Source organism: Vigna unguiculata, chromosome 3 (assembly GCF_037176805.1).
Source record: "Vigna unguiculata cultivar grain cowpea cultivar isolate G323 ecotype 2 chromosome 3, ASM3717680v1, whole genome shotgun sequence".
NCBI lineage: Eukaryota > Viridiplantae > Streptophyta > Magnoliopsida > Fabales > Fabaceae > Vigna > Vigna unguiculata.
This window is the reverse complement of record NC_140794.1, coordinates 50,257,944-50,270,374: the sequence shown is the minus strand read 5'-3', so window position 1 is coordinate 50,270,374 and position 12,431 is coordinate 50,257,944. Positions and strand designations below refer to the sequence as shown.

Genomic DNA, 12,431 nt, shown 5'->3' with positions numbered 1-12,431 from the left:
GATATTGCAACGCACTAGTGCACTTGGTGGAAATTGGTTGTTAAGAAAGCCTCATCATTTTGGGATAAAACATTGTTTCAACATGTGTTTTTCAAATAGTTTCACAATTGGATTATCTATTTTTATATTAAAAGAATAAGCAAATTAGGATAACATTATCCTAAATTCTTGTTTTTCATTTACCTTTCTGATCTTCTTTTCTTTTGTCCACCCATCTTCTTTAATATCCTTTATGATAAAATTTGCCTCTTTGTTGTTTGCATCACTTCTTATTATACTCCCCTTTGAATGTCAAGATCAACGAAAAACCATTAGTGGAAGGAACAACTCTACACAAAGATTTTGGTTAATCATAAATGTCAACACCCAAATTCGTTCGGGTGAATAAATTTATTTTCAAATAAAAAATAAAAATAAAAACAAAAAAAATGTCTTTTAGTTAATGGTAAATAAAAAAAAGATGAAACACAATTTTCTTCAAAAATTTTCAAACCTTAATTTTAGCAAAAAAAAACAAAAAGAGAGATGAAAAAAGAAAAAAAAAAGGAATAAAAAAAGAAGAACGAAAAACCCAATTTCCAACAACCCAACATATTTTTGTCCTCACTCTTTGTTTCTAATAGAGAGATTAATGATATGATTCTAATACTTAGAAACAATATTTGCTAATGATTAAAATCAATATTACTGATGATGATTGATATTGTGCTCTTATTTGATTCCCATAATATGCCATAATATGTTGCTCTGATGACTAATTCCTTCCTTATTTTGTTGATTACAATTAAGGCTATGATTATATTGATATTACAATGTGTGTATTTAAATAATCATTTGTCATATGAAAAAGGGATTGAAAAAATAAAATATTTTCTACATTTTTTCTTTCTTTCTCATTACCACCCATACACATCTCTTTAGAAGGCAAGAAAAAAAGAGAGAAAAGGTAGTTGTAATGTTGAATATGAGAGGTTGAGATTAATAAGAAGAAGAGATATAGAAACATTTTGAAGGTACGTCACTATTAGTTTCTTTTATCTTTTGATTTATTTTTTGCAATTTTCATTATTTTTTTTAATTATAAAAAAATATTTTTTTGCCCATTCCTTTAGTGTCTATCTTTACGCTCGCATAGCGTAACACTCACTTAAAATTTTTTTTTTCTTCTAAAAAATATAGAAAGATCTAAAAATAAAAAAATATTTTTCTTTATTTATTCTTTAACATCTATATGGTTGCTCACGTTGCATCGCAGTGACATACACATCCACTTTCAAATAAATTAAAAAAATAAATAATTAAAAATAATTAAAAAAAATGAAAAAAAATATTAAAAAAAAAATTATTTTAAGTGTCTGCCCGACTGCTCGCGTCGCGTGACATCAATTTTAAAATAATTTAAAGTATAAAAAATTTAAATAAAAAGGTTTTCAAAAATATCAAAAAATTCAAATCATTTTCTAAATAGTTTTTCATAAAGAACTACATAATTTTGATCCTCCATTGTAGATGGAGATATGTAAGAGCGATGATTAATCCTTGTCGGGTCCAAAAAAATAAAAACTTAATTTTGTTTATTTTTACATTCTTTTATTATTATTTTTGGGGAAAAGAAATATTTTGAAAAATCATATCTTTTTGCACGTTTAACTAAAGTAAAGGTACTGTCTTAGGACAAATATGGTAGGACACTTTCCTTACGCGTAACCAACTTCCAGATCCAAAATCTGGTTTTTGCAAACCTTGTCTTATCTTTTTGGTTTTTTGTTTTGTTTGTAGTTTTCCAAAATAAACTAGGGTGACAATTCTAAACTCTATTTTTTCAAATTTTATTTTTGGTTCATCCCTCCTGTTGTGACTTCGGTTACGACAATACATAAATAGTTTGTAAATAGGTGTGAAAAACTTGTTTAAACTAATACTATAATAATTTTTTATTTATAACAATAATTATTTTAGTAATTAATAATTATTTTATTTTATAATTTACTATCTAAATTGACCACTAAAATTTGATTGTGAATGAAATATTATTTTTAAGTATAATTTTCTAAAGTAAGCGTTTATTTCAATATGCCATGTGAGCATTAAGGTAATGCAAATTACATCCCATTTTTCTTTGACAATCTTGTAGTACATGTTATATATTCAACTTTTTAATAAAGCACAATTAATGATGTACTATATTTTTTACAATTAATTGAAGAATAGTGTATTTTCTTTTAGTGTATTTCAATTATTTTTTACCACTAGAACTTTCGTGATGATTTCTCGCGTGTGGTAATATGTGGATTTGACGTACATCTTTTTATCATGTTACTTTTTCATATAAATTCTTTTAATTTGCATTTCAAATGTTTTTATTTATCACTTATTATTACAATATTTAATCTCGTAGAGGTTGAATTAAGATACAAACTTATTGTGCAAAAAAGCAAAAGAAAGGCATTGACTTGTATTTTACAAGAACTTTATGCACTTGACAACTTTTTTCTTTTGTTTTTTTAAAGGATATTTTAAAATATCCATTTCTTTTTATGGATTAAACAAATTAAGAAACAAGTTAGACTTAACTGTTATAAGAGATAAACAATGTTTCGTCTCTTGAAAATTTATTTTTAGGAAAAGAAATAGCAGGAAGGAAGATTTTCACTATTTAATCATAGTCAACATTCAAGAGAATAATAAGACACCATTTCAAATTTAAAACTTTAAAATATTAAACTTGTGATTAATTTTCTCTGTCATATTTTACTCACTTATACTTTATTGAGTCTCAATCTTACTTGAAAAACAATATGTAAAAAAACTAACACTTAAGAAGTAGATTGTCAATACTTAAGTTAAAGTTGAAGTATGAAATTATTTAAAAACAATCAAAGTTAGACAGCATGAGAGAAAAAACCAACAACCTTATTAATTAGTTTAAAATTTTGAATCGGATATAATGTAAAATTCTGATGTATTATTGGGTGGTGGAAATTAGTAAATAGTTCCCTTAACAATAGTATCATTCTGATGTTTGAGAGATTTTACTCTGTATTTAGTTTTTGTAGAATCTTGTTTTTGGCTATAGGTTTGATTGAAGTCGAAAATGAAAAGAAAAGATGATTTTAGAAATATGTGTTGGAACCTTTAAATTTCTTTAGAAGGGAACACGATGTATATAAATTAAGGTTTATATGTAGAATGTTAGAAGGAAAAGAAAATGATAGAGTTATTTCCTTTTGTAGAGTAGCTCCGCTCAATTTTTTTGGTTGCAGGAGTTAATGAGAGATATTTTTGAGCACATTACACTGAAAAAAATGTTGGTGAGGTTGAAGAGGAGTGTGGATGGGTAGTTAGTTGTCATAAGTGGTTTTTATAAAGAGAGAGGAGATAAGAAAAATGAAAAGGATAGGTAGAAAAAAGAAAAAAGAAAAAAAAAATGTTGGAAGGGAAACAAAGATTACACATAGAGGTAACACGCGCAGTTTGAGGAGAGTGAGGTAGTGTAAGATAGGGTCATAAATACAAGGTACAGCGTAGGAAGGGCATTGGTCGCTTGGAGAACGAAAGAGGCAAAGGTGGCCCTCTTCCCGTACTCTTGGATTGGACTTTTCTGGAAAGAGTTTCCTTTTACTACTATTATTCTCATTTCCTTTTCTGATGCCAAAACCTATCACAAACTCCTTCACTCTTTCCCTTCGCTTCCACACTCCCAATTAAATACTTGTTGTTCCCCGAAATACCCCTCCCCGCCACCCCTAATTACTTTCCTTTTTTGTCCTCCCGTGGCACCCCACATGGTAAAACGTAGTCATAATCCTAAAAAGATAAAAACGCTTGGAGGCGTGGATTCAAGAAGGGGCTTTGCGACTTGCGAAATCATTAGCGATTACAAGCTAACAAAAGCTATTTTTGAGTAATTATCTTTCTTTAGGACTCCTTGCGCTGTCTATTTCCATTACTGGGTAATTAGGAGCCAGAAAGACACCCCCGGATGCTTTTCGATTTGGTTAACGTGGGAAAGTTGTTTAAGAAAGAGATGGTTCTTTCTTTCCCAATTCTCTCAACACCTATTTATCTCTCTAATAAATACAGAAAAACAGTAAAAATAAAAAAGAAAGGTGTGAATTACAGGAAATAATAATAAAGAAAACAGAAATAGAAATATTTGTTTTTTCGAGAGTGACGAATGACAAGAAAAAGGACAATCTAGAGATGGAGAGAGAATGAAATTATGAGTCATTGAAAAGAAAAGAGAGAAGCAAGTGGTTAGAGAGAGAAGAAAGGAAGGGTGTTAAGGAGAGGGTGAGATGCTTTCGTCTAAGCTTGCTCAAACTGGCCTCGTCTATGCTGTATTGGGCAGTTGGGGAATACAAAGATCTTTGAACATCTCCTTTACTACATTTTTGCAACACCTACCTCTTTCTCTCTCTCTCTTCACTCGTCCTAGGTTTGATTTTCTTCTCTGAATTCCCAACCTCGCTACCTCCACCACTTCTCCCTTTTTCGCATCTCCATTATTTTATTCTCAAACCGCGACAACACACACGCACGCAGTTTCAATTTCTTCTGCTCCAGCCACCCCAAATTAAAATTTAAATAAACGGGCAACACAAAGGTTTGGTCTTTTCATGTGAGACTGAACACCACACACCCGTCTCGCTACTTTCCGTTAATGTTAGAATGTGGGATCTCAATTACTCACCCGATCAGAGGAAGGACGAGGAATCCGAAGGCTGTTCTTCCCTCAAGACTTCCATCTACGGGGACGATGACAACATCAAAGGCAAAAGGGTTGGATCTGTTTCCAATTCCAGCTCTTCGGCTGTGGTAATCGAGGACGGATCAGAAGAGGAGGAGGAGGACGAGGACGAAGACGAGGAAGGTGGCAGAAGAAGCATGAAGAAGCGAAGCAGCAAGATTTTCGGCTTCTCTGTCACCGAAGATTCTGAGTCCATGGACAGTGACCACCCACCCGTGACAAGACAGTTTTTTCCGGTCGAGGAGGCTGACGTGGCGGTTGCATCGGGTGGTGGAAGCTCCACCTTCCCCAGAGCTCACTGGGTTGGTGTGAAATTTTGCCAATCAGAAGCACTTGGTGCTGGAAAGTCAGTGGAAGTCTCTCAGCCTATGAAGAAGAGTCGCCGAGGACCAAGGTCAAGAAGTTCTCAGTATAGAGGAGTCACCTTTTACAGAAGAACGGGTCGGTGGGAGTCTCATATATGGTTAGTGCTTTCCATTTCACAAAAAAAAAAAAAAAATGTGTACCTAAAAAAAATTGGCCTTTTCTCAGCATCAAAATTTGATTGTTTTCGGTTCTGTTTGTGTCCGTGGTATTGCAGGGATTGTGGAAAACAAGTGTATCTAGGTAAGCATAACGATAACAATGATTGTGTGTGTGTGTGGAGTGTGGCAGTTATTTTCCCTAAATCTTGTTTTAAGCGGCTAAAACGTTTTTTTTTTTCTTCTTTTGTGTTTTTTGTCTCGGCTATGATGTGGTAGAGACAAGAGTGAGTGTGTTGTGTGTGTGTGGGGGGGAAATTTTATTGTGGTGACTGACTTGATGGTTTTGTCTGGGTAAATTTGTCTAGGTGGATTTGACACAGCACATGCGGCTGCTCGGTGAGCCCTTGCCCCCTCCTCTAGTTTACCAAGCTTGTAATATAACTTTTTCTATGTCTTGAACCGAATCAAATATAAATCACATTTCGTTGTGGAAAATGTGAGCCTCAAAGAAAAACCTCTATTTCGTCTCTCTTTGCAGTGCCTATGATCGTGCGGCCATCAAGTTCCGAGGAGTGGAGGCCGACATAAACTTCAATATTGAAGATTATGAAGACGACTTGAAGCAGGTGATCCTTTGCAGATTTTATTTTATTCCGTCCATGTTATCTTATCTTCAACATTCATTCTCGTAGAATACACCTTATCTCCTGCGGTTACTGTTATTTCTCCCATCTCGAATTATTCTCGTGATTTGGTCGTATTCGATGTTAATAGATGAGCAATCTTACCAAGGAAGAGTTCGTCCACGTGCTTCGCCGACAAAGCACTGGATTTCCGAGGGGAAGCTCCAAATATAGAGGTGTAACTTTGCACAAGTGTGGAAGATGGGAAGCTCGAATGGGTCAATTTTTAGGGAAAAAGTATGCCTTCTTTTTCTTTTTCTCCTTTTTCTTTTTCTAGATTTTCTCCTTCTTCCTTCATGCTAAACAATCTAAATTTCTTATCTTTCTCATCACTAAGATTAACTCGTTTGATTCATCAGGTACGTTTATTTGGGTCTCTTTGACACCGAGATTGAAGCTGCAAAGTAAACTACTACTATCTTGTTTTGGTCACTCACGTCGTTATTAATTGTTTTCCTTTTCTCCTTCCATTTTCTAGATTGCCCATCTCTAGCGAAGAATATTAAACTATTAATCATCATTAGGGTTTTAATTCAATCGCACGTTTTTCCTATAGGGCTTATGACAAAGCAGCCATCAAATGCAACGGCAAAGAGGCCGTAACCAATTTTGATCCCAGCATCTACGAGAACGAGCTTAACTCCGGTAAGTAATGGACTAAAAGTTTTATTTTTCCGATAATGGTGTTTATGTGTTATCAATGAATGGTGTGTATGTTTGTATGTATATATGAAGGAGCAGAATCCACAGGGAACGGTGCAGATCACAATCTGGATTTAAGTTTGGGTAATTCAAGTTCGAAGGGTGGCAGTAACCAAGCGTTGGGGAATCATCATCACGGGAGCAATGGTGGAAATCATGATCAACAGGGGGCACCTGAGTCTAATTGGAGAAATGGGGGAAGCAAGCCCAAGGTTGGTGGATGGTTATTATTATTATAATATTTAGTTACGGTGGATTGGTTTTGATTAGTGTGTTAAATTTTGGTTCAGCTGGTGAATATACTGCCAAAACCATGTAATAGAGGGAACAAGGACACACAGGGAAGGGAAGTGCACGGGGAGAGTGAAGCATTGAGGATGCTAAGTCAAACGCACCTTCATTGTCCAGCTTCCAGTGAAATGCAAAGATATGGTCCCTACAGGTCTCCCGGAGGAGAGTCTCAAATGCTTCAAAATTTTGCTCCCATTCACCCACCAAATTTTCATGTGGGTATCTCTTCAATTAATTTATTTTAGCTCATACATTAAATAGAGATCAGAAAATATAGAAACACGAGCCCCCACTATTATTACCATTGAGACACATTTTTAGTATTGGAGTTGTCAGCCCATTTATTTATTTATTTATAATTTATTTATTAAATGTAGTTTCCCAGCAGCAGCAGCAGCATTGGAGGCCGTATTGGAAGTGATCTTTCATTGTCAATGGCCGATCAACAACAGTGGCAATCCGGGCCTCCACATTATTTAGCAACTGCTGCAGCATCATCAGGATTCCCACAACAGATAAGACCCTCTTCTCAAGGTTGGCTGCAGAAAAATGGGTTCCACACTCTCATGAGACCTTCATGACCCTATATAGAAATTTTCTGCCCACCCAGTTTCATTCAAATGATCATAATCTGCTCCCTAAGAATATCACCCCCAAAAAAAATATTTATTTTCTTTTCTTAGCATGTAAAAATGGTTGCGGTGTTAGGCCGTGTCCATGTCCAACCCAGCAACCTCCTTTAGGAAGGCCATACAAGACCATAACTTGTTAACTGTTGAGGTGAAAAGAAAGGATGAAAGAAAAAAGAGAAACAATCCAAATTGGGTACTTATTACTGGTCTTGGTCTGGGTCAGTCAAACTAACAAACGGACGAAATCTTTAACTAGATATTCTGGGCTCTGACTAAAATTTTATGATCTTGTATAACTCTGATTTATTGCTTTTCTGCGTTGTGGTATTTATGACAGCACCTATTCGTTTCTTAATTTGGGATGTATTGCTATCACCTACACATGGTTGTCAATTTGTTCCTTATTTCTCTTTGGATTGGGATTGGTCTTAAAAACTTTTCCAAGGAAAGATGCTACCTTTGGTGGCTTAGAAGGGCAATGGGGGGTTGTTTAGCTTGACAAAAAACGTTGAGACAAATCTAGGTAAAGCTTAAACGAGGAAAAAAAGTTGAACAAAATAATATTAGGAATGAGGAATTTTTATATATATCGATAGGAGGAGTAGGGTGGAGGTGAAGGTGGATATGCAGAGATACAAAATGGTTTATTTTCTGGTGTCTTGGAAATATCATCGGATGGTGATGAATAGTCTCCATCAACGGTGTCCTTTGAATCAGTTCTCTCGGCCAAAAGCAGTCAGACAATGCCATTATTATGAGAGGGACCTATCATTGTTCGTCTAAAGCTCCAAAAGGACACTGATACATGGAGTGAGAGAGAGAAAAAGAAGCCACCAAAAGGGCATAATGGCCAAGGGTTTTTCAGGGGGTTTAACACTTTAACCCTTCTCACTTTTTTAACCTTTACGACAAAAAACTAAAGTAACTGCATAATCACAATCTTAATTAAAACTAAAAACATCGTATCTTATCATATTAATATAATAATAGGTGATATGTACTTTTGTGGAGCAGAGGCCTCATTGGTTAATGGATTGGTTGGGTTCAACGATTCTAGACATGTGAGTTTGAGAGGGAACAGCTTCTGACTCGTTAATGAATCAGACTCAATGTTTGATGATAAACTTTGTTATCTCGTAGGTTGCAAAAATAATAGTCCTCCCATTTAAATAATCATCCATTTCTTCTTTCCACCTTCTCCTTTCGTAAACAATTAAATTATCATTTTAAAGCATACACGTTTTCGTCATCACTACCGTCATCTTAGATATTTTCACCAAAAGTATGCTTCAAATAGTTTAAATATAACACCCGAGTTTTAGGCTTCTTGTACTACCACTGGGTCGTACTACCAAAATGGAAAAATTAAAAACCAAATAAATCATTACACTTAATCACCCTGTAAACCACATTATTTCAGTAAACAAAAGCAACACTTTATGATATTGTTGTTGGATGAATTACAGAAAAACATAATATAATTAGGGTACACAATAATATGGAAATAAACAAATTATTTCATTGTTCGGCTTATATTTTCTTGGATCAGGTTTGTACCAAACACTATTTCTTTCTCCTTGTTAGAAATTTGTCTAGAGTTTTAATTTTTGTACTTTGAGTGTTTTTTTAAAATCCTTTTTTGTTTAAATCATTTAAAATTTATATTATTATCTTATATTAAGCTAAAACATTATATCATCTAATTTATTCATTCTTTTACTCTCTTCAATTTATCCAGATTGCTGAAGAGAGATTTTCTTTATTTTTTTAAATAATCTCTCAATTCATTTCTTTCTCAAACAAAATATAATATTGTCCTAAATTACAAAATTATCCTCTATATATTAGTAGTCAAAACATACGGTGTAACATTTAAAAAATGTATTTAAATATTATAAATGTAGGGCTGTGAACTTTCCTTCCTATAATAAATTTACTTAAGTTGGGCAGAGTTTATACCCGTAGGATCTATATAAAAAAAATGTAGGGCTACAAATTTCAACTACTCTAAAAACTAAATACATTGCAACTGCATTCAATACAAATACATGTATAAGGACTATCTTTTCATTTTTCTCTAATTTTTTTAAGTTTAATCGACCAATACATTTGTGATATGACTTTGAATATATAGGACTGAAGCCATAATGAATATTATAACAAATAAATAGAATAAAAAACTCTTTAAAATATGACATTTAAGTAGGGTTAAGAAAAAAATTGTAACCTTTATGCGATATTTACAAGAACAAAACTGTATATATTTTTAGTATAAGTGCCTCGTTGTTGCTTTATAGTAGCAGTTTAAAGTTTTTTATTTAAACTAAGAAAAATATTTAATTCTTTTTTATCTTTAATCTAATTTTATGAGAGTTATCTTTTTTTTTTTAGTGTAGATTTCTGTATCGTTGTATTCTTTATCTACGTTATTATAATTATTTTTTCCCTTTCCATATTAATAAAATTAAGAGAATAATTAAAAATAAATTTATTTTATCTTGAAATTTAAAAAATAAAAATATAAAGAATAATTTTCTTTGTAAAATAAAATAATTAAAAGGAACATGTGAAATATTTTTTAATTGTGATTCTCATTTAATAATATCGTGGGTGTTTGACTTACAATTAAAAACTTTAAAATCGAAGTTCGACGGAAAAGATTAAAAAAAAAAACTCCTTCTTTACTTTTGTGTTTTAGAATGTGTGAATCTCTATATAATGGTGTTTCTAAACACAGTCATAACTGTATATGAAAAATGATATTTCAAGAATGAATACAGAATAAATTAAGAATATGTATATATGTGAACAGTTGTTCTGAAAAACTTGAATGGTGGATAGAAGTTTGTGATGATATTGTTTTAAAATGAATTGATATTAGTATATACAAAGTTGATAATACGTTGTTGAAGAGGTTAACAGATGAAGAAGTAGCGTGGTCCAAGATCCCGTTTTACAGAGGCTTATGAGAGTAAGCTAAGAATGAGAGACAGTGATGAAGAAGAAGAGGTTGGTGGTGGTCCAAATATTTGATGCCATGGACCTCGATTGATTCTACGTAAAGAAAAGAAAGAAAATTGCAGTGCTCCCTCTCACCTTAGATATTTTTTTCTTTGCATCCCATGAGTGAGACAGTGCTACAGCAGTGAGAGTTGAGAGTTGTTTCTGTTTTTCTCCCGCGTCCATGTTTAGTTTTACCATAGGAAGTTCAAGGTTTAAGGCAAATACAATGTTACAGGTAGAGGAGTAAGAAAAAAAAGAGAAAAAATAGACGTGAAAAGAATAGGTTATCGAGGAGAAAGTGAAAAAAAAAAATGGAAATGGAAAAGAGTAAAGTGGGTTGGGTAGAGAGCAGCTTTTTTAGGCTTTAAGTTGGGCGTTTCCATAAATGGAATTTCTTGAACGGTCGGAAAAGAATTGGGGTCTACATGAAGAAAACAAAGTTTATTGTCGAAGAGAGTAGGAGTTGGGTGAGGAGTGATTGGTCCTATCACACATTGTGGTCTGATTTGTTAGATCGCTTTCATCATTCACTGAGACAAACTACTCCTTTGGTTTCCCTTTGTGGGACGCGGTTTCCCCCTTCTCTCTCTCATTCCAATTTTCACTCTCTCTTCTTCCATACACAATACACTTTCCTTTTGTGGCATCCTTGTGGGTTTGTTATTGTATTCACCTGCATCTGCTTCCTTGGAATTTTCTACCACGCAGGGAGAGGCATATATGTAATTTTCTGTTCTCTTCTGCTCTCTTAGATCCTCCTCCCATGTGACCTCTCACCACATATGCTTCTTTCTCTTTACCACCACTTCCATTTTTAATTCAACTTTACTATTTTTAGTACACTAAGATTCTTTTCTAATCACTTTTTCTAACTTCACAAAAATACTCTAACATGCATTATATATTTTTATATATTTTTCAATAAGGAACAACCGCTGTAAATGCTACTCCTCTACACAAAAAATACTATATAAAGGGACTATCTAATACAACTTTTATATAGTGCTTGTAATATAAATTTATTTTTATTTCATTTTTTCAATTCTTATGCAATTTATATGTTTTGTGACATAATTTCAAGGTTCTTTAAATTTTAAATTATGAAAAAAAAAAATCTTTTACAGGCAAATTGTGCTCTGTTGTGTGGATAAATTTGTTATGAGATATATGTAAAATAATTATATTTGATTAAAAATAAATTTAAAATGTTATAATAATATTAATGTATTTCATAAGCATGTGGTTATGCTCATGGAGGTTTGTGAGGCGTGCTAGAGAGAAATTATGTTAGAGAATTTTTCATAGGAGTGTGACTTCAAACACAAGGGTATACGTGAGATGTAATGGAGAGTGTGCTTTTTTTATTTTGGAGATTACGATTCTTTTTATGCATGATTTTACACCAAATTAGGGGGTAATTGATCTTCATAAAAATCATAGTCCGAGTTCTTTTACTGACTAATGGTTTTATGGTTTCACCAAAAAATGTAGAACTGAAGTTATGAACTTTTCAATGAGCAAATGTCAAACTATAAATATTAAAGTAAAGTTTTGTGATCTTTCTTATTAGGGATTCAAGTGTAAAGTTAAATAACATATAAAAACAAAACTCACAAACTTATTATCTAAAATTTAGGTTAGACATGGTCTCGCACATTTTTATATGACTGGCTTGTATGTTGTATGTTGGTATAGAATATTTCTTGTAAATCTACTCGAAAGATCTAATAGTGATATAAGAGTGCATCGTATAAGTAAGGATTGTCCGTAAAATACTCATAGTTAAAAGAAATATTTTTACTTGATGATTTGTATACTAATCTAGAAGGGACTCATACTTAAGAAAGATACAGTTAGGAATTCAAATGAAAGTTTATTTTTCATTGAGTAGAAATGAAAAAAATTA

The 12,431-nt window shown here is 32.8% G+C and overlaps 1 protein-coding gene across 3 annotated transcripts; it reads left to right on the top strand.

Moving 5' to 3' along the window:
• Positions 1-4,226: 4,226 nt before the first annotated feature.
• LOC114178156 (AP2-like ethylene-responsive transcription factor TOE3) lies at positions 4,227-7,877 on the top strand. 3 transcript variants are annotated; one of them, XM_028063904.2, is made up of 10 exons: positions 4,227-5,213; positions 5,331-5,356; positions 5,580-5,610; positions 5,753-5,840; positions 5,989-6,134; positions 6,257-6,301; positions 6,454-6,542; positions 6,633-6,811; positions 6,890-7,105; positions 7,279-7,877. In XM_028063904.2, the coding sequence occupies exons 1-10, from the start codon at positions 4,672-4,674 to the stop codon at positions 7,309-7,311; spliced, it is 1,395 nt and encodes a 464-aa protein (XP_027919705.1). In that variant the 5' UTR covers positions 4,227-4,671; the 3' UTR covers positions 7,312-7,877. The 3 variants fall into 3 exon arrangements, with proteins under 3 accessions (XP_027919705.1, XP_027919704.1, XP_027919703.1); XM_028063903.2 differs by having other exon boundaries at positions 4,240-5,213; positions 6,639-6,811; positions 7,268-7,877; XM_028063902.2 differs by having other exon boundaries at positions 4,240-5,213; positions 7,268-7,877.
• The last annotated feature ends 4,554 nt before the right edge of the window (positions 7,878-12,431 follow it).